This window comes from Sturnus vulgaris, chromosome 2 (assembly GCF_052056855.1).
Source record: "Sturnus vulgaris isolate bStuVul1 chromosome 2, bStuVul1.hap1, whole genome shotgun sequence".
Lineage (NCBI taxonomy): Eukaryota > Metazoa > Chordata > Aves > Passeriformes > Sturnidae > Sturnus > Sturnus vulgaris.
In genome coordinates, this window is record NC_142244.1 from 60,092,379 (window position 1) to 60,110,716 (window position 18,338).

The following is an 18,338-nucleotide window of genomic DNA, read 5'->3' on the forward strand; positions in this document are numbered from 1 at the left end:
CCTTATTAAAAAAAAACAACCCCCCCCAAAAAAAAACTTACAAAATGAGAACCTGCAGTTATGAGCTAACTTTCACGTGCACACTGTGATTATCTATATATATATATAGATATATATGTATATGAAGTGGTAGGAAGTTGAAGAAAAATGATCAGCCTACTCCCACATAGCAGGCAGCCACAGTAACATTCACTATTTAAAAAGCCAATCTTAACCACATAATTCCTAAGACTTTGCTCCAGTGAGTATAAATTTGTACAAATATATAGCTGAACTGAAACCCATCAGGGTAATATAAAAGGTCATTTTTCCCATTTTTCTTTACAGTTATCCCAGCACCAGTTCTCTACATCACACAAGGCAATTTCTCAAGGAACATATTACATACCACACACTGGATCATGATAGGAGAAACATTTAAAAATTCTGTCAGCAAAATTCTAATATCATCTCTTTGCCCCAAATTTAATAATAAATAGTATCTCTTACAACCCAGCATTTTGTGGCTGGCATATTCTAATTAGAATTTTTTAATAAAGTTTCATCTTTGACAACATAGGTATAGAAAAACATCACCACATAACTTTCTTTTTTTATCACACACTGAGTAAGGACTCAACCCTGTTGTACAAAGATCAACAATATACTACTCAAGAGCAGTTTTATGCTGTTAGTATGTATGTGTTTCACATCAAACCTTGAAAAATTTAGTTCAGTCCCACTGTGGCCTTTAGCCACTGAATATATAAAAATCAATTCATTGTTCCTCATGATGCCCCTCTAACCACCAGATAAAGAAAGCAGTGTGAGGAATTCCCTCAAAAAACCAGTAAGAATATAAGTATTACTTCAAAATTAAAAAAAAAAAAAAAAGGTTCGGATTGCTCTTGGACCTGAAAAGATTTCACTCTGATCACAGCACAATCTGTTTTAGGAAACAGTTGTTTGCCACAGATTTACTATTTATAGATCTATTAAAGGAAACAGTATGTTACCCTTTGCTAAATACACAAGGATTTTAAAGTCAATTCCTTCATTACTGTATTACTGTTTTATAAGCTGAAGTGCGGTTTAGCAAGTTGTTTTTTCTTAAAGTAACAGGTTCCTTTTCTTTTATTTTTTCTAGTAGTAAAGACACTATCACAACACAGCCATAATAAAAAAATGAAATCTTCATACTACAAAGCAATGGCTTACTTGACCAGCATCAGATATTGAAGAGGAAGTATGCACAGGGAACAAACCTGGATTCTGTTATGGCTCATAGATCAACAAAACCTGAAAGGACTAGTATGGATAACTGTAGGAACTATTTTGAAGGTGAGACAGTAAGTTCCACTTACTACTCATCTGCTGGAACATATGTGTGCTGATATACATAGTATCCTTTATTTCAAACTCACATAGGTGGAATAAAGCTTTTTTTCCCCTAGTTCTAAGTAATTTAAATATAACCAGAAGAACAAAAAGAAAACATTCAGAAAATAAAGTGTATCTTTCTAAGAAAATATATATTAGAATTCCTTCTGAGCACATATTTGTATTAATAATCCTTTTTCTGGTACAAAATTCAACAAGTAAGAGAAAATTAATATTACCTTATGGTAACTGCCTGACCAATATTAGTCATAGCTGATGTCATTATTTCAGTAGTAAGGCTTTCAGCAAAACTGACTCCATCTTGTCCAATACCACTGTCAGCTGTCAGACTTGTGTAACTCAGCTCTCTTTCTGATTTCTCTACGGCCGCAGTAGCCCCCTTGTCAGGAAACACTGTCCTCTGTTCTACATCAACGTGAATTTTGGGAATACCGAGCTGAAACACTCTTGAATTTTGACAGGCACCACCCAATCCAGAATGAAGAAAATGCCTCACTGGAATGCAGGATTCTTGTGCAGGTAGATGATGGGACATGCTTTCTGTACAGTAGCGATGTTCCTTCATACTGCAGCATCTACAGACAGTTCCAGAAAAAGGAGACAGTTTCTCAGTATATGAGAGCTTATCCCCATTTTTTCTGTTTTCAGCCACTTGGAGAACAGCTGACTCTAAACTCATTTCTAGAGTATCATCTGCTACTTTCCTAGCATATTGTTCTATAGCTTGAATTATGCCTTCACTGTAGCCATTTTCATTTATATTACCAGTACTATGATAGAGTTTATGACTGGGGGAGAAAGGAAGAAATGTTCTAGAAAACCTTGTTTTAACGAGATCCCCTGTGACTTCATCAAATTCAGTCTTTTTATATAGACAGGAATCTGTTAGAGACTTTGGCAAACATGTTCCCGACATTTTCAGCTTCTTCCTGACATCACAAGTGATACTGTGAGCAAGGGATTCGGAAAAATGTAGCAACTCTGTACATTCCGTTCTCTGTGTGCGGACATTCCTCTCCAACATTTGACCTTCACAGCGATGAATGCTGCTTTTCACTTGCTGTACTGCATCTTTATTCCCTGCTTTGATCAGCTCCAGCTTACCATTTACCTGTGCATTTTGCCCAGGAAATGTCTTTCTGCTGTATCTGAATTTGGTTTTTCTAGCAGCTTGCTGCAAGCCTGACTTGATAGACCTGTAAGCAAGTCTGCTGGCGTACTGATCCACTAAGAGCTCAGCATTACCTCCTTCTCTTCTCAGAACCCGGATAACATGATCTGCGTACTCGTCAGTCACACTTTCACAGCTTGGGTACTTGGAAGTCAAACCTGTTGTGCCTGAACCATGTGGTAAAGGAAGCCCAGATGAATCTCTCTCCCCCAGCCACTGGTCCTGTACTGGGCCACACAATTCTTTTGAAATACCATCTTTATCACCTCTTCTCACATAAAAGCAATCCACCTGGCAGTTAACCCGCTTCAACCTCAACAGCTTGCAATGCCTTGATTTCACTACTTTGTTGGCCTCATTAATGACTTTTCCTGCCATATCACCTGCATAATTCCACAAGGAATGACATGTCTCTTCTGGGATATTTACAAATGCAGTATATCCACATCTTTTCTTTTGCACCCCTAACTGAGCCGGCCTACCAGCTTCTCTTTCATTTGTTTTACCACCTAAATGGGAAGCAGCCATTTCAGTTGCTACTGAAATTATGTGGCTAGCTAGGCAATCTGCATACTGAATTGTTTTTGCTGAATGCTCCTCTTTCTCAACAGGCATTCCAGAATGATCTTCATCTTCACTACTTTCCACTTCTTCAGAAAGCGACCGCATGAGTTTCAGCATAAATTCTTCATTTTCCAAAGAGTCGTGTTCAGTTTCAGATGAATCAGTAACGGATGGATTGTAGGGTGTAGAAGGTGGTGTTGCAGGTGCAAATTCCTTTGCTAATTCTCCCTTGAGTTTCTTGGACAGTTTTCTTAGGTTCCTTTCAGAACTACTTTGACATGGTACTAGAGGAGTTGGTGGGGGTGTATCGGGCACTAAACAGGTATTTCCATGTTTCAGGCTTGATTTTTCTTCTATCTGCAAAGTATCTTCACTGCCAAACATCTCTGAAGAAAAGCTATTTGCATGCAGAAAACAATCAGTCTGCCTGTAATTCGAAGCTCCTGCTGATGGTTTCTGGGTATCGCTTTTTTTGGAAGGCTTGTTTAAGCAAGTTATTGAACAGCTTCCCGTGTCAGTACAGTCCTCTAGAACATGCCTAGCAAAAGTCACAGTGGAACAAGGTGGTGGTGATTTTGAAGAAAACTTGTTTCCTTTTTGCTCCGGCCAACAATCTTTAGATTCTAAAACACACTGAACAGAATGAGTTGGAGAAAGAAATTTACATGGATTATTCAAAGGCAACTGTTGTTGTTCCACAATTATAGAAACATTGCTTTGTTTCTCAGCCTCTTCCTTCTTTATCACACATTGTTCTTTTCGATTGTTATCTCTGTAAGTCTGTGAGCTCACATTACATGTTAAATTCTCACTGGTGTTGCATAACACAGTTTTACTTTCTTCCACAGATTGTTTTATGACATACTTGGCCAAATGATCTGCAAACATGCTCTTGGGGGAGTGTTCACCAGTTCCTTGAACATAAGGTTTTTTATCTATTACTTTTCTTGTTAAAAAATCTGAATACTCTTCTACTGCTTTTGTTACTCTAGATGAGGTTATGGTTTCATAAGCTTCATTTACTATCATATCTACCATAGTTCCAGAGAAAGTATTAATGCCTTTTGACCCACTTGTTAATTCTGAATTATTGTTCATTCCAGATCTGTTATTTGTTAGCTTGGTATCATTCTGGTTACAAAAGAGTGATGGAGTGCTTTCAGTACTTTGACTGTGATCCGAAGTTAGGTAAATATTTCTGAAAGAAGCAACTTCCTCCTCTCTTGTTCTGCTTGTGAAAAATGGATGAGTGGAATCTTTGAATACTTTCATACCGTCATCAGCATTTGGAACAGTGGATACTTTCACTTTGTAAGCATCAGAGGAAACCTGTTGCTGACAAAGAGCTCTTCCAGCTAAGGGCACAGGTATTGAACTCACAACACCAGAGGTACAAAATAGAGCTTTCTGTACTGTATATTCCTTCTTCGAGTCTTGGATTGGCTTTAGTGTTACCCTATCATTAAAATTAGGAGAAACTGTGGAAGTCTGTGTTGATTCTAACGTACTTTCTGCACTTACATATTTGATATTGTCCATGGAAACACTAATGGCTGCTTGTGTTGTGAAGGTCACATCAACCTGAGATAGTTCAATAAATGCCTCCTGAATGACAGATTCAGACAAATCTCGGGCATAGGATCTTACCACTTTGTTTTCATAATCAAATGATGAGGGTTGTGCAGTAGGTGTTGATGGATATGAAAACTGGCATACTTCCATGATTCCTTCAAACACAAGTTCTTCAGCGAGATCTGCTGCGAAGCGTGCAACGGTGTTGGTAAATATTTGTTTCTTTACCTGACGCAATTCTTTCAAAGCACCAGTTATAGCTTCGCTCACCAAAAAGTTTGCTATGCCATTAATGGCCCGCTCCTTCAGCGCGATTGCTCTACGTCTTCCAATCTCGTAAAAAGCCATTTGAAAGACTGAAGAAGTCAACCTAGCAGCCAAATGGCAAAGCGCATTTGTGCATGAAGAAACACCTTTTTGGAGGTCTTTAAATGCACTGCCAAAACTTTTTTCAACCAATTCAGTTGCAAATTTCTGAATGCTATCTCTTATCATTAGTGACTTATGTTTAGATTTTGCTTGCTTCTCTGGTTCCTTACTAGTCTTCATTTTGAGATCTGCAGCTTGCCTCTTCTTCTCTTTCAAAGTAATGCTTTTGTGCTTTGAATCATTCTCTGCACATGTTTGTTCTGATGAGGACTCAGCAAAAAAAACAGAACCCAGTATTTCACATGAAACACTGTCAGCATATGCTGAGTAACTGTTATAAGCTGCATCACGGTGACTTTGACCTGTCCCATCTCCACCAAGATTAATTCGACACAGACATTCAGAGGAACCGCAGCTCCCTAGGGGGCTGAAGGCCGATGTTCTAATGGGGCTGAAGAAGCCTCCACTCTCTTCCCCTGATGTTTTAACCGGGCGAGGGGAATCCGGGACCTCGAAGATGCTGCTGTACGGTGATTCTGGCTTACGAGGAGTTGGTTTCTTCACATTGGCTGGCAGAGTGGGACGATCAAACTTGAATTTCTGAGGATTCATTGTAATGCTTGCAGAAGACAATTTCTCATGTGAAGTCCTCCTTTTCTGGGCAGGATTCCCTAGGATAGGATCCCTAATAATTTTACAAGAGTTTTCCAAGGCTTGTTCCAGCTCATCAAACTGATCAAAACTATCAAAAAATTCACTCACTTCTGAGTCTGAATCCTCTATACCATCTTTTACTACTGGAATTTTTGGCAGCTGAAGTTTTGCCTTCAAGCTTTTTTGATATCCTTCTTCATCTAAGAAGATGATGGGGCTTGGGCTGGAGCAATCTGACTCAGAGGATTCAGCTGGTGAGGAAGAAAACAAGGTTTTACGTAAAAAATTAACACCTTGATCAGAGGGATTATATGGCTTATAGAAACTCCTTTGTATCCAAGGATCAGAAATTGAGGTTGTAACTGAATTCTTTACTGAGGACAACTCCTTAAGTCCCAAAATATCAATCAAAGTAGAAGATCTGGCAGATGATTTCCGACGTGCAGAACCCACAAGAATCTTTGAGTCAACAGCTTCTAAACATTGAGCAGGGATGGTCTGTGAAGCAGCATCTCGATGGTTTTGAGAGGTAAAGCTGCATGTACCTGAACAAAAAAAAAAAAAGGGTAAAAAGAGATTGCTTCAAAAACCAAGAATTTCCACAGAACTATAGCAAACTGGTCAGATTTTAATGGCAGTATCTATTTACTCTTTATGTTACTATTACTATTTATGTTGCAAAACGCTAGCTCATTGTTCATGATTAAAGCAATCTTTCATTTTCTTTAAATCTTATTATACAAATCTAATAATGGAGAAATTAATGTATTTTTTAGCACACAAAGTAGAACAAGATTTTATTTGATATCCATCTGACACTGAGATTAGAATCTTTGGCTTATGAGTTGGTAAACTGTTGGTGAGCTGAAAAGAGCAAAAAATTAATCTTTCAGTTGCATAATATCCCTTTACAAAGTATGATTAATGTAAAAAAAAATTACAATTTATTTATATATACTTTCTTATTAAATCTCAACAGCCTAAGTTTTTAATACCTATTTCTACAAGTGTGCAAGAACTCACCAGCACTTAGTATCTTTGAAGGTTCATCTTCATCTAAGTGTTCGAAAGCAGTGACAAAATCATCCTCAATTGAAGAAACTGACTGATTGGTGTCATCATCTTCACCATGGGTTGTCTCTGTTTGACATTTTTGTGAAGAGTTTATTTCCACTGCATATCTTATGCCTGTGGTATACTTGCTTAGCAAGGTAAATATATAATCAGCTTTGATCCTTGGGAATGATGGAGACAGTCTCATCACACAAAACACTTCAGGAAGCTGATTCTTGAAAAAGAGAGCAATAAGAAAACAAACACAGCAATCTTCAAGAGATTCCTTCAACACATTTTTATGAAGAGTAAATAATTTTCAAATATTTTATATACAAGAAAATGAATTCAACAGTTTGTGTAGAGTGATAGCTAGAATGACTTACTCTTTTTTTTAATGTCTGCACTCTGAACAAATCATTGCAATAATATAACACAACCATGATAACATGTACCAAAGAACCTGTTAAAGAATTCATGTTAAAAATTTGTGAAGGAGCACAGTATTTCAGAGCATGCTTATGCCGTATAATATTTTAGTTTATATGATATCTATTTCTTTGAGCTACCTTTACTCTTACATAGAATGTTTGTATTTGGAAAGAATATAATTACCATGGTAATAATGGGAACAATATAGAAATAAAAATCATGGAAATCATATTATTAACAGCATTTATAATCTTTTTTAAGAAAAGGAATCACTGAGTTTTATGAACACCAGACCTTCCCTTAATTTTGGGCACCTCTGTTTCAATAATATAAGTCTGCTGAAGATCAAAGCTATCTGAGCAGAGCAGAGACAGGTAAGCTGACAAATTTCATATTCTTTCCAAATTGCCACTGAATGAGACTACAGCCTATCAGAAGCATGGGATCAGCACCATAATTAAATATTTTTAAAGTATTTTTTGTAAACAATATAGCACAGTTTATTTCAATGAAACAACAGAAATATAATACTAATACTACTGTGGTTGAGATTTCCCAAAACCAAAAGCAGGACAGAGTGTAATAGGACTAAACTCTGTACAAGGCAAAATGTAATGCTTCTGACATGCAAGATGACACAAAAATTTTACCTGATGTTTCATGACATAAGGTTTTGCCAAGGTTTTCTTTAAGTCTTTTAGAAATACAGCCTCATTTTCTTTTAGTCTGTGCAACTGGAGTGATTTCAGAACATCTGGAAGCTCTACAGAAACAGCTGACAACTCCTGATTTTAAATAAAAACATCGAGAATAGAAAATTTAAAAATGGCATGTAAATGACAATGGGATTGATTTCATACCTCCCCTACCCCTAACAGCTGCTGATTCTGGGAAAGTTTTTCTTTTTTTCCCTATTTCTTACTCTATCTCCCACTTACTCTCTCAAACTGTGATGTAAAGCTTGTGAAAACAAGTTTTAATTCAGTCCATACTTGGAAGATGCCTAAAAGTCATAAAGCAGACTCTTGAAAGTACTGAAAAGCAGCTGCACATCCTACAAAATATCCAGCTACACTGACCTCAGCTAATGATGGTTCTCAGTGGATCTCTACTTGCCCTTTGTCTGTTTTATTGGAACAGTGTTCTAGCTCTCTATCACAAAAACACGAGCAAGGCACTTCTTTAACATGACCTTGGACAACCTTTATATTTATCTAATACAGAAGAGGCCTATGAAAGAGTTACAATTTTTTTTTCCAACAGTCCAAAGACTACTGATCCCTATAGTTCAAAGCAAATCTCCATAAACATGTTCTCTAAACTTTCTCTAAATTCCATCTGCTCTAAACAGTCAAACAGTTCTAACCCATACTTGAAAGTCTAGTATTATAATTTGAAGAATTAACAACACTGATCTAATATGGAACATAAATGGATTCAGAGTGTGTTTTACTTTTTACAACATCAGCAAACTATTACAAGCAACCTCTACTAAGATCTAGACAGAGTAGAAAAATGGAATTTTCCTGTGAACATGTATGTTATGAATTATACTGATATGTAAATTCCACAGGAAGATTACATCCTTTACTTATGAAAATGGCACATCATAACCCTTGTCATTTGCTACACTCCACCTTCTAAAATAATATTTCCTTATCTAAATCTCCAGAATAACATCTTAAGGCATAACCATAATACTGGCTCCTAAACCCCCACCAGCAATTCACAGCTAGAGATCAGATTAGTAAAGTTTAGTTTCACACATTCAACTGCACCATATCAATAAGCCCAACTCAACTAAGGGTAAGATAACAAACCTAAATACTGATATACACAAGTTTTTAACAACAACAAAACCCAAACCAAAAAAAACCACCCACAAAAACACTAACTGAGGCTCTTCCCACTCAAACAACCCCCTCAAACAATCATCCTCCCCTACCACATTTAAGTTGTTCCAGAGCATCCTAATATAAAGACTGACTCAGGTATAATTGCAAATATATATAAAACACTGATTATCATATTAAAATAATTATTTCAACCTTTCAATGACATTTGAAACTTAGATTTCTAAATAGTCAAGATACATCTATTCCATTTCTTGACCACCAAATTTCCTCCATTTAAAAAATCAGGTGCTATTTAGAAGAAATTTTCCAATACAGAGATATATACTGTACCTGCAAGTGAGCAGTACCCATCTCTTCTGCAAAACCTATAAATGTAATCTGTAAAATAAATACATGAGTACAGTCAAGTACAGTAAAGATTTTTTCTGTCTCCTACAGATATTTAAGAGTTAAAAATTCAGCAGACTTTAAGTTATAGCTTCATTCTACTGCCACAAAAAACATACCTTAGGGCAGCACAGCTTGCTCAGTCAGTAGCACACAGTCATACATGAAGAATGGTAATGCTATACTATTTGACTGGAGAAAGGTCAGACCAGACTGAAGAGCATATATAACATTTAAAACCCACTACACAGGAATTATTCTAATGGATTTTATATACAGAGCAACACATACAAGCCTCATTACATCAGTTAAAATAAAGATGATTTTGCAAAGATCAGTGCTTATCCATCCTTGCTTCAGGCTGGGCACATACAAAACAGTTCCAGTCTGAAATCCATCCATGCTGATAAACTGTTATACATTTGGATATGCTGAATAAAGCATAATGCCAACACAACATGCAATTTACCATGTAAATTGACTAGCCAGAGGCCAAAACACAACAGGTTACTTAAGCCACACGTTTGCATGCCATTGTAAAGTAAACAAACCCTAACATAAAAGAATTAAAATATTCAACCTACAAAAAAAAAACGAAAGGTCTTGTCAGGCTCAGGAACCTTGAGTATGCCAGAAATACCAGTTTTAGCTCAGGTTTTTGTGCTTCTGGACAAGGTAGATATTTTATGACATATTGTCTCTCTCTCTCCTGTCTACAGGTGTTTTGTACTATTCAACACGAACAGACTGAAGAGAGTCAGTCACTGCTCAAACCTTGTTTCAAACGTGAGATTTCCTTAGTTTTCACTTAGTATTTCCCTAACAACAAATCAATAGGCCACCTGCATACTAAAAAAAAAAAAAAATAAGGCATTTATTTTCAAAACAAGGGTGTCAGAAAACAAACTTTGCTTCCATTTTGTAGATATGGAATAAAGCAGAGAGACTATTTCCACTGATGCTTGAAATTTAGTTTTCTATGGTTTGAGTTCCATTTTTTCAGAGCACTATGCAATAGACTGATTTTTAAGCATACATTTGCAGCAGCTACTCCAGTTACTCCAAAAAACAGCACTATGTTTATATTAATATATTATCAACTGGTTCAGCTACCAGCTTGTATATACACAGAATCGCTATAAGTACAGAGTTAGAAATTCCAAGAATTCTATTTTGAACTGTATTGGTGTTTTGAATATGTCATTTCAAAATGTGAGTAGAAAAGAAACCCCAAACTTAATTTTTAACTGAAATCATACTATGAAAAATTCTATCTTGTTTATTTCAGGGGGGTCTCATGCAGCAAAAAAGATCTTATGCTTCCTGTTAATATCTTCCTGCTTGCATTCACTTATCCTTATGTCAGGTATGACAAGATCATAAAGGAAATAATTCTTCTTTGTAACATTCCAAATAGCTCCAGACAAATGACACATCTGCAGCACCGTATTCACCCTCTTAACTGGGAAACAATTCTGTTTGACCAATGTTACTCTTCAACTCCTACACCTTCTCTTCAACTCCTACACAATTCATCTGCACAACATCTGCAAGACATTCTTCAACTTCTACATTTTTTTATCTGTACAGTATGTACAACAGGAACTGAATTCCTCCACAGAAGGGGCAAAATATCAAACAATTTAAACTACCTAGGAAAAAACTAGTTCTCTAAAGAACATTCTGAGAGGCTCTAGAGTTTGTTGCTGTTTGGGTTTTTCTGGCAATTTTGCTCCGTTTTTTTAATGGGTGTTTTTGATCTTCTTACATGCCCCTTCCCCTTCCTCAAGATGATTCCAACCCTTACTCTCTCTGTGGGATAACTCATTGTGAAAGGCAGTGAGCAGGAGTCATAGCTTCACACAAGTGAAGGGCAATATTACACTGAGATCAGCAGAGAGCTGTCAGAGACCACAACACTACTGAGTCAATGTTTGCCTAGATTACAAGGCTAATCTGGATCTCTTTATTGTGGTCCAGTTTTCACAGAAAAAAAAAATCACCTTTTAATACCTTGAACATGTCTGAAGTTAGTACATCAGTTCAGAAGTTGCTGGGGAGTAGGCCAAGGAAATAAAAAGGTCATCAGTAACACAAGTCCTTTCTTTAAATTAAAAAGAAGTGTATGAGACACAGTATTCAAAGGCTATCTTAAGCAACGGGTACAAAGGAAATGGCACAGGGAAACCTAAATTCTGGTTTTCTCAAGTCTGAATTCTTCTAACAGCATCCTCCATGTATCTTTTCTTGTATTTTCATGGGGGAAAAATACCTGTTCTGTTACAGGATATTGACTCTCTTATATTTCAACCAGAAGGCTCTTAATTGCTTCATCTTATAAGGCAACTAAATATAGTCATTTATCTTCCTCCACAGGGACCATCAATGCAGACATATAAAACATGTTCCCAGCTACTTTTCAGGTATTTCACTAGGACAAAAAAAACTTTCATAGATTCCAAAGCATGGTCAGCTAATGACAAGATTTTGCTCACACCTCCACTGCACAGCTCTTCCTCCTTACAATTAATTTGTCATAGCTTTCATCCTTCACAAATGCAGTTTCTTGCCTGCTCCCCAAATGTCTCAACCCCTGACTGTATCCATTCAGTTACACAATCTCTAGTGCTATCCAGGCAACCATAATTTATCAATCTGCCTCTTGCTACTGCTTATGCAATTATCAGTCTCCCCTAACCACTTCCTCAGCTGTCTTTGCTTCAATTCTCCCTATCTCAGCTCCTCTGCTTGGCCTGTTCAGGTCAGCCTCTCCTTCTCTAAGCTCCTTGTCAGACCTGTCAACTACTAATTACATGTCTTGTAAAACTATAATACAAGTTACATGATGTACCAGGTACCATTGCTTTTACTTTTTTCGCTTTGGGGAAGCTGCTGACAGCCTTGTAACTCAAACAGTTCTAGTAATTCCTCCTTACAGCTTGAAATTTACCTAGATAGTCCCACATTCTGTCAGGTCTGCTTCTTTCCAGACCTTGCCCAGCTTTCAGACCATCCGTAATCACATAAGTAAGTCTAGATGTGCAATTCTGAGGCTTCAGCTTTTATCTTCAGACCTGAATCAAAGTGTTCTTCTACTTTGTTAGGATACCATCCATACAACCTTGATCACAGCAGGGCTCACAAATGCGGTACACCCGAGTCACCTATTTACAAATCTCGGTTTTCTAGTTTCACAAATCCTCCAAAGCAGAGAAATGTCACCGCCTTTTTAAGATTTTAGTGAGTAAATTCAAGAATGACAATAGGAGGCATAGACTGTAAGGCCAGTAATTTGCAGCACTGTTCCTATTTACTATCCTGCAGCTTTCCATACTGTTTCAAGAGACATTGTTTCCTATCATAGCCAGAAAATATATGTGAGAATATTAAGACAAACCTCAATAAAATTATCTTGTTCTTCCTGATTTAAGCATTCCTCTGCTGATACATTGCATAACTCCTTCCTGCTGTGTAGCAGTGACTTCATAGAGTGCAGCATACTTTCACCAAAACGCTGAAAAACAATGAAAAAAAAATTAAGAAAAAAATGCATGTTCAGTTTCAGATACATGGTTCATCCATCTACTCTCTGCTCTCCACAAGTTTTGCTACTCTGATTATTATTTCAAATTATTTTGTACATAAATCACCAGGTTTGACGTTTAAATTTACTTCAGGATATGAAGCTGAAGCAGGAAGATTTTTTTCAAGCAATACTTTTATTTCAAAATAGTTTGACATTCTGTATTTTTTAAAAAAAGGAAAGATGAGAACACATGGAAACAAAGAACAGATGAATCCAAGAAGAAATCCAAATTCCATATACTCCTTGCATTGTAGCCTGTATATGGAACTTTTCCATCAGCTTTTCCTTTCATAGGATGAAAATTAATTTTAGCCAAGAAAAGTAATGGAGGTGGCTTCAAAAGTCAGAGGGGAAGAAAACACACAAACAAACAAGAACACCCAAGAAAATCCACATATACTCTTTCCCATTCCATGAAGAATATAAAACAACTGTCAATTAATCCCATGTAAATACTTCTTGTAACATATCTTGTAATCCCACTTATGGTGACATGCAAGCACCCAGGGATGGCTAAAAAAGGCTGAAGAATCCAAGACTTTCTCCCAGTGTAACAAAGCACATCAACACTATGAAGCCAAGTAAGACTACATGACAATAAAAACTGGTTCACTTAGCTTGTAAAAAAAGGACAATATCCTTTCAATTGTTTTAGGAAGTCAGCAATCTTTTCTTTTTTTAATTTTATTTTTCATCTTCTCTAGCAAATTGGAAGGTTAAGAAGACAAATAAGAAGATCAGATAGTTAAAAATTATTAACCCAGTAATTATTCTCTATAAGACTGCCCTGTTAAAAATTACATGAGAAATCAGTGTGTACAGTTTATGACAAGATATTTCAAATTTGCCTAGGTTCTCAAGCAATAGTAGAAGTGCTAGATAGTCAAATTTGGATAGAGAATGTTTTGCATTTCTGGTACTCCCACAACAAAAACAATCCCTTTATAGTAAAAAGTGATCTTATATATTACAGTTAAACCTCAAGAAATATTTTTTTTTCATTGTATAAAAAGCAGTATCAAATACAACTATGTTGAAAGCCAAATTATTAGAGCAGGGCCAGTGTCACCGTGGTTGTGCTCACAGCAACACAAAATTAAGAAAGCACTTCTAGAATGAACAGACAAAAACAAAACAGAACTTCAGGATCTTTGAAACTGCCAAAATACATTTCAGAATGCTACCGACAAGTCTCAGACTGCCACACTGACAGCCAAGGTCAAGAGACATTAAAGAAGTCAAAACAGTAACTTTTATAGAATTGAACTATTTCTTAAAGTATTTTAGGCAGTTATGGGGTCATTTGAAATAAATTAATGACGTGTTCACCTAATTTCCACTTTTATCTATTCCCTTGCCCCCCACATGTTTAGCTGCAATTTGGTTCCACTTTGTACTTTTCAAAGAATGCTGTCAGTGCCCTTCTCTGATTCCCTGGATCTTCCAAATTTACAAGAGACTGGAACAGCAATTGCTGCTCAAAGACTGTTCCCCTGTAATTCCTTCATTCATCTTGTACAAAAGTAATTTGTGAAGCCCAAACTAGAATGTTGAAATGTCTCATTTTCAGCTTTTACAATAATTTAATCAGTCACAACATTCAAAATAGTAATTAAGGATAAAAATAAATTCATATGACATGACCTGCTAATTTTTTGCAAGCAAATAGTGCTCCAGTTTGAGAATGGATCATTGTTATTCTCTAGCTGGCTTTTCTAAAGCTACCAGCTATTGCACACATCTTATTTATAAACAAGCACCTTTCCCTAGTTTAACATCTGTAAGGCAGAATGGGTAACTAAGAACCAGAGCATGGCATGAGGAACTACTGAGGTGAAAGACGATTCAGTATTTTGAAGAATATTAAGTTGAAGTAGGAGAAAAAGAAAGATGAAACAAATGGAAACAACTCCCTAAGGTCTGGAAGGACCAGCATACAAGACTATATGCAGGACTGGTAGCCCATGGTGGCACTATGCAAATGAAGAGATAATATATCCTTAGATAAAATAAGGAGGAATGAAATGCCATATGTTTTTCAGATCATATTAATGAAGATAAAAAACTCAGAATGTGAAAATAATAACCATATGGAAATTAACAGGCACACTACATACACAGAAGAAAAAATCCCATCTATCTGGACTTCCATAGATCACTTAAATATATAAAGAGTTAACAAAACCAGATAAAGACAAAATTAACTAAAAGAGCTGGTTTTGGAAATGAAGGCTTTGCCTGGATGGAGATAATAAAGGGGGATTTTGAGAATAGTTGATACAGGTCAGTAAGCAACTTCTTCAGAATTTATCATGAGACTGATGTCAAGCATAATTATATTAATATATATATATTAATAAATCTAATGAGGGAAAGAAGTAAATATGAAACGAAGACTGTTGATAATTCGAAGTAAGCAGGTGTCATCAGCTCAGAAGAATAGTAATTCATACGAGAACTTCCTCAGCCCGAGTGTTTTTAAAAACAACCATAAGAAACACAAAGTTATATCCTTAAAAACTAAAAGCAAGCTTTAAAATTGTATTGCAAATTCACAAGCTGGGGAATAAAATAACTTTAATCGACTTCTTGATCATGGCATAGCAATGAATGAACGGTCAATACGATACTGCACTGAAAATGGCAAATGTACATCCTTTAGTGAAAGAACTGACATCAGAGTCACTGAGAAGGACATCCTGTATAATTGCACATACAGTATTATCCACATGTAAAAAGAAGATTAACTCATAACAAGCACAGAAAGTAGGACTATGAAGGATAATCACTGGAATGCAGAGGCTTTCATACAGAAGCAGACTAAAACCTTAGTTTACACAGTTTCCAAAAACCAAGGCTAACAGATCACCAACTGTAAAAAAATAAGAAGGGTGAACATCAGCAAAAGAAAAGAAATTATTTAAGCAGAAGAATAAGGATATCCATGAACAAACAGGTATAAATTTGCTGTGAGTAGCTTCAGCCTGAAATTTTTAAGTCTTAGTTATTACCGCAGTGTGGTTCAAAAAGTCAAAACCAGCGGTAGGTTTGGGGGGAGGTGTTTTAAAGCCCTCAATAACTGCGAGGCTATATTTAGTAACTTTTTGATAGTCTTATCCTTATCAAAATTGTGCTTGTGACAGCAGAGGACTGGACCAAATTTCGGACAAATCCTCTTACCCAAAAGACAACAACGTGAGTTCTCTCACAGTCCTGAACTAGGAGACATAGCTACATTAAAAACTGAAAACTAGCAAGCTCCCAAGACTACCACCTCAGTTTAGGTAAGAACAAGAGATCATCTTCAATGAAAGGATGTAATTTTTTTTATAACTAGTACACTTCCAACGTACACCAACATATGGGCAAAAAACACCCAAGCAGTCTATAAAGCTCTACTTGGTAGGCCTCTAGGACATGGTATTCTTTCCTCACAGAAATGCTTGCAAGAAATCCTATTTCATTCACAAGCACAGATTTCAATTTTACTAAGTTGTGCTAGGGGAAAACCAAAAATACTGTCAAACTGCTCAGATGTGAACAGTGGAAATCCTTGTCACACCTCTAGTTCAACTGAGCAATTCAAAGATTTGCATTGTTCCAGCAAATTGAGAAGTCACTATCAACGAATCCATCACAGTACATTGCAGGAGATATTTGTCTCATGAAATGTGTTTAAAAACAATTGTTTTCTAATATTTCAAACAACCTGTAAGATGCCATAATCTCTAGAGAAATTAAGTGCAGTGCTGGAAAGTCACACTTCCTCTGCTCTTAAGCAACAAAGCAGCTCTTCCTGATTTCATCTGCTGTAAGATTTAAAGGGACTGAATATTCTGAGGTAATTTTGCAAAAATAGAAACTAAGGCTTTAAATATGCATACCATATCTGTGCACTGACTTTTAAGAGCTACTACTGCAACAACTCCTGTTAGCTGTGACAAAGTATTACAAAGAGGACAGGAATCAGACTGCAATCTTCTGTAAATCAACAGAAGGTGAAACACAGTGCAGTTCTAACCACCCTCCTGCCTGGTTCTATGAGAATGGAAGTTCCACACCATAATCTAAATAGACACCTCACAGGTAAACATCAAGAGGAGGCAGCCACAGATGAAAACAATGGAGTCTGGCTGCAGGAAAATGCCAAATTCTGCAAGAAGGGTTGAATTAATGTTTCTAGAACCACACAGTCCAGAATGCTTAATAGCAATTAATGGAGCAGTTCACAAAGGCAATATTTTAAGCAAGTATTAGAATCAGTGAGGAATCACTGGTCACTGTCATTATTAGAAAGATGCTTCTGTAACCCACAGGTCTAAAAACCTGGTGGGGCAAGGAGGCTGGTATTTGCTTTGTTTAGTACATTGAAACAAAAACAAATAAAGGGCAGATTTTTAAAGTCCTTTAAAAGTAAGTTTATGTTCAGGTTAAGGATGCAAAAATATTTGACTGTAGTTGAAAATCTCTATTTGAGCTGGAGAGTTCTTGTAAGCCAAAAAAATACAAGGTTTTATATCATGTGTCTTAAAGTGAAAGATCATCACCCATAATTAAAAATTGTTTAATAGATAGCAGTGAACATTCAGTGTTAGGACCTGGAACAAATGACTACCTGCCTGTCTGTCTTGTAACACCTTCCCTCTGCCTCCAAACAGGACATATACCATACTGTTTCTTTAAAACAACAAAATCTGCTTATGAAATAAAATAATGCAATTTTCATGTGATATGATGCTTCCTTGCTCAGTTTCTCCTCCTACTGTTGCAGCAACTTGCAAGTAAGGAAGTTATTAATAACCAAAAAAGACCTAGAAAATTACTTATGTGTTCAGCTACCTAGAGGAATCTGATTAGATAAATAAATTTATTCCTTCAGGATAAACTGCAACTTTCATTTCATTAAGCACTTACAGAAGATGCACGAAAATTTAGGAAGAGTATTTATGTTCTCTAAGTTAAAGTGAAAAAAAATTAAATAAATAAATAAATTAAATTTAATATTAGAAATCCCCACTAATATCCTCTGTAAGTGCTAGACATACTTTCTTTTTCAACAAGGCACTTCCTAAATGTTCATGCAAACACAAGGATAAACCAGACAAGACATCAAGATCTAAAGATAAAGATATTTCAAGTAAGCCCTAACACAGGGTTCACAGAATTCAGTAAAACTATATAGTTATATTTTAATTTATTACATATGAGCTCAAAAAATATGCTCTAAAATAAAAGCTATATTCTAATAAACAAGGTGAATTCTAGGAATTCAATACATCACAATCTTATCACATCATCTTGAAAGACAAAAGCA

At 36.2% G+C, this 18,338-nt stretch overlaps 1 protein-coding gene across 2 annotated transcripts in view; it reads right to left on the bottom strand.

Annotated features, from left to right (window-relative positions):
• The window catches only part of AKAP11 (A-kinase anchoring protein 11), a 44,244-nt gene that overhangs the window by 16,878 nt on the left and 9,028 nt on the right, over window positions 1-18,338 (bottom strand). For both annotated transcript variants that reach the window (XM_014891471.2, XM_014891470.2), the window contains exons 3-7: window positions 12,836-12,952; window positions 9,382-9,429; window positions 7,846-7,980; window positions 6,734-6,998; window positions 1,599-6,255 (exon numbers count right to left, since the gene is read on the bottom strand). In XM_014891471.2, the coding sequence (XP_014746957.2) occupies window positions 1,599-6,255; window positions 6,734-6,998; window positions 7,846-7,980; window positions 9,382-9,429; window positions 12,836-12,952 (5,222 nt within the window). The remainder of the gene's footprint in view (window positions 1-1,598; window positions 6,256-6,733; window positions 6,999-7,845; window positions 7,981-9,381; window positions 9,430-12,835; window positions 12,953-18,338) is intronic.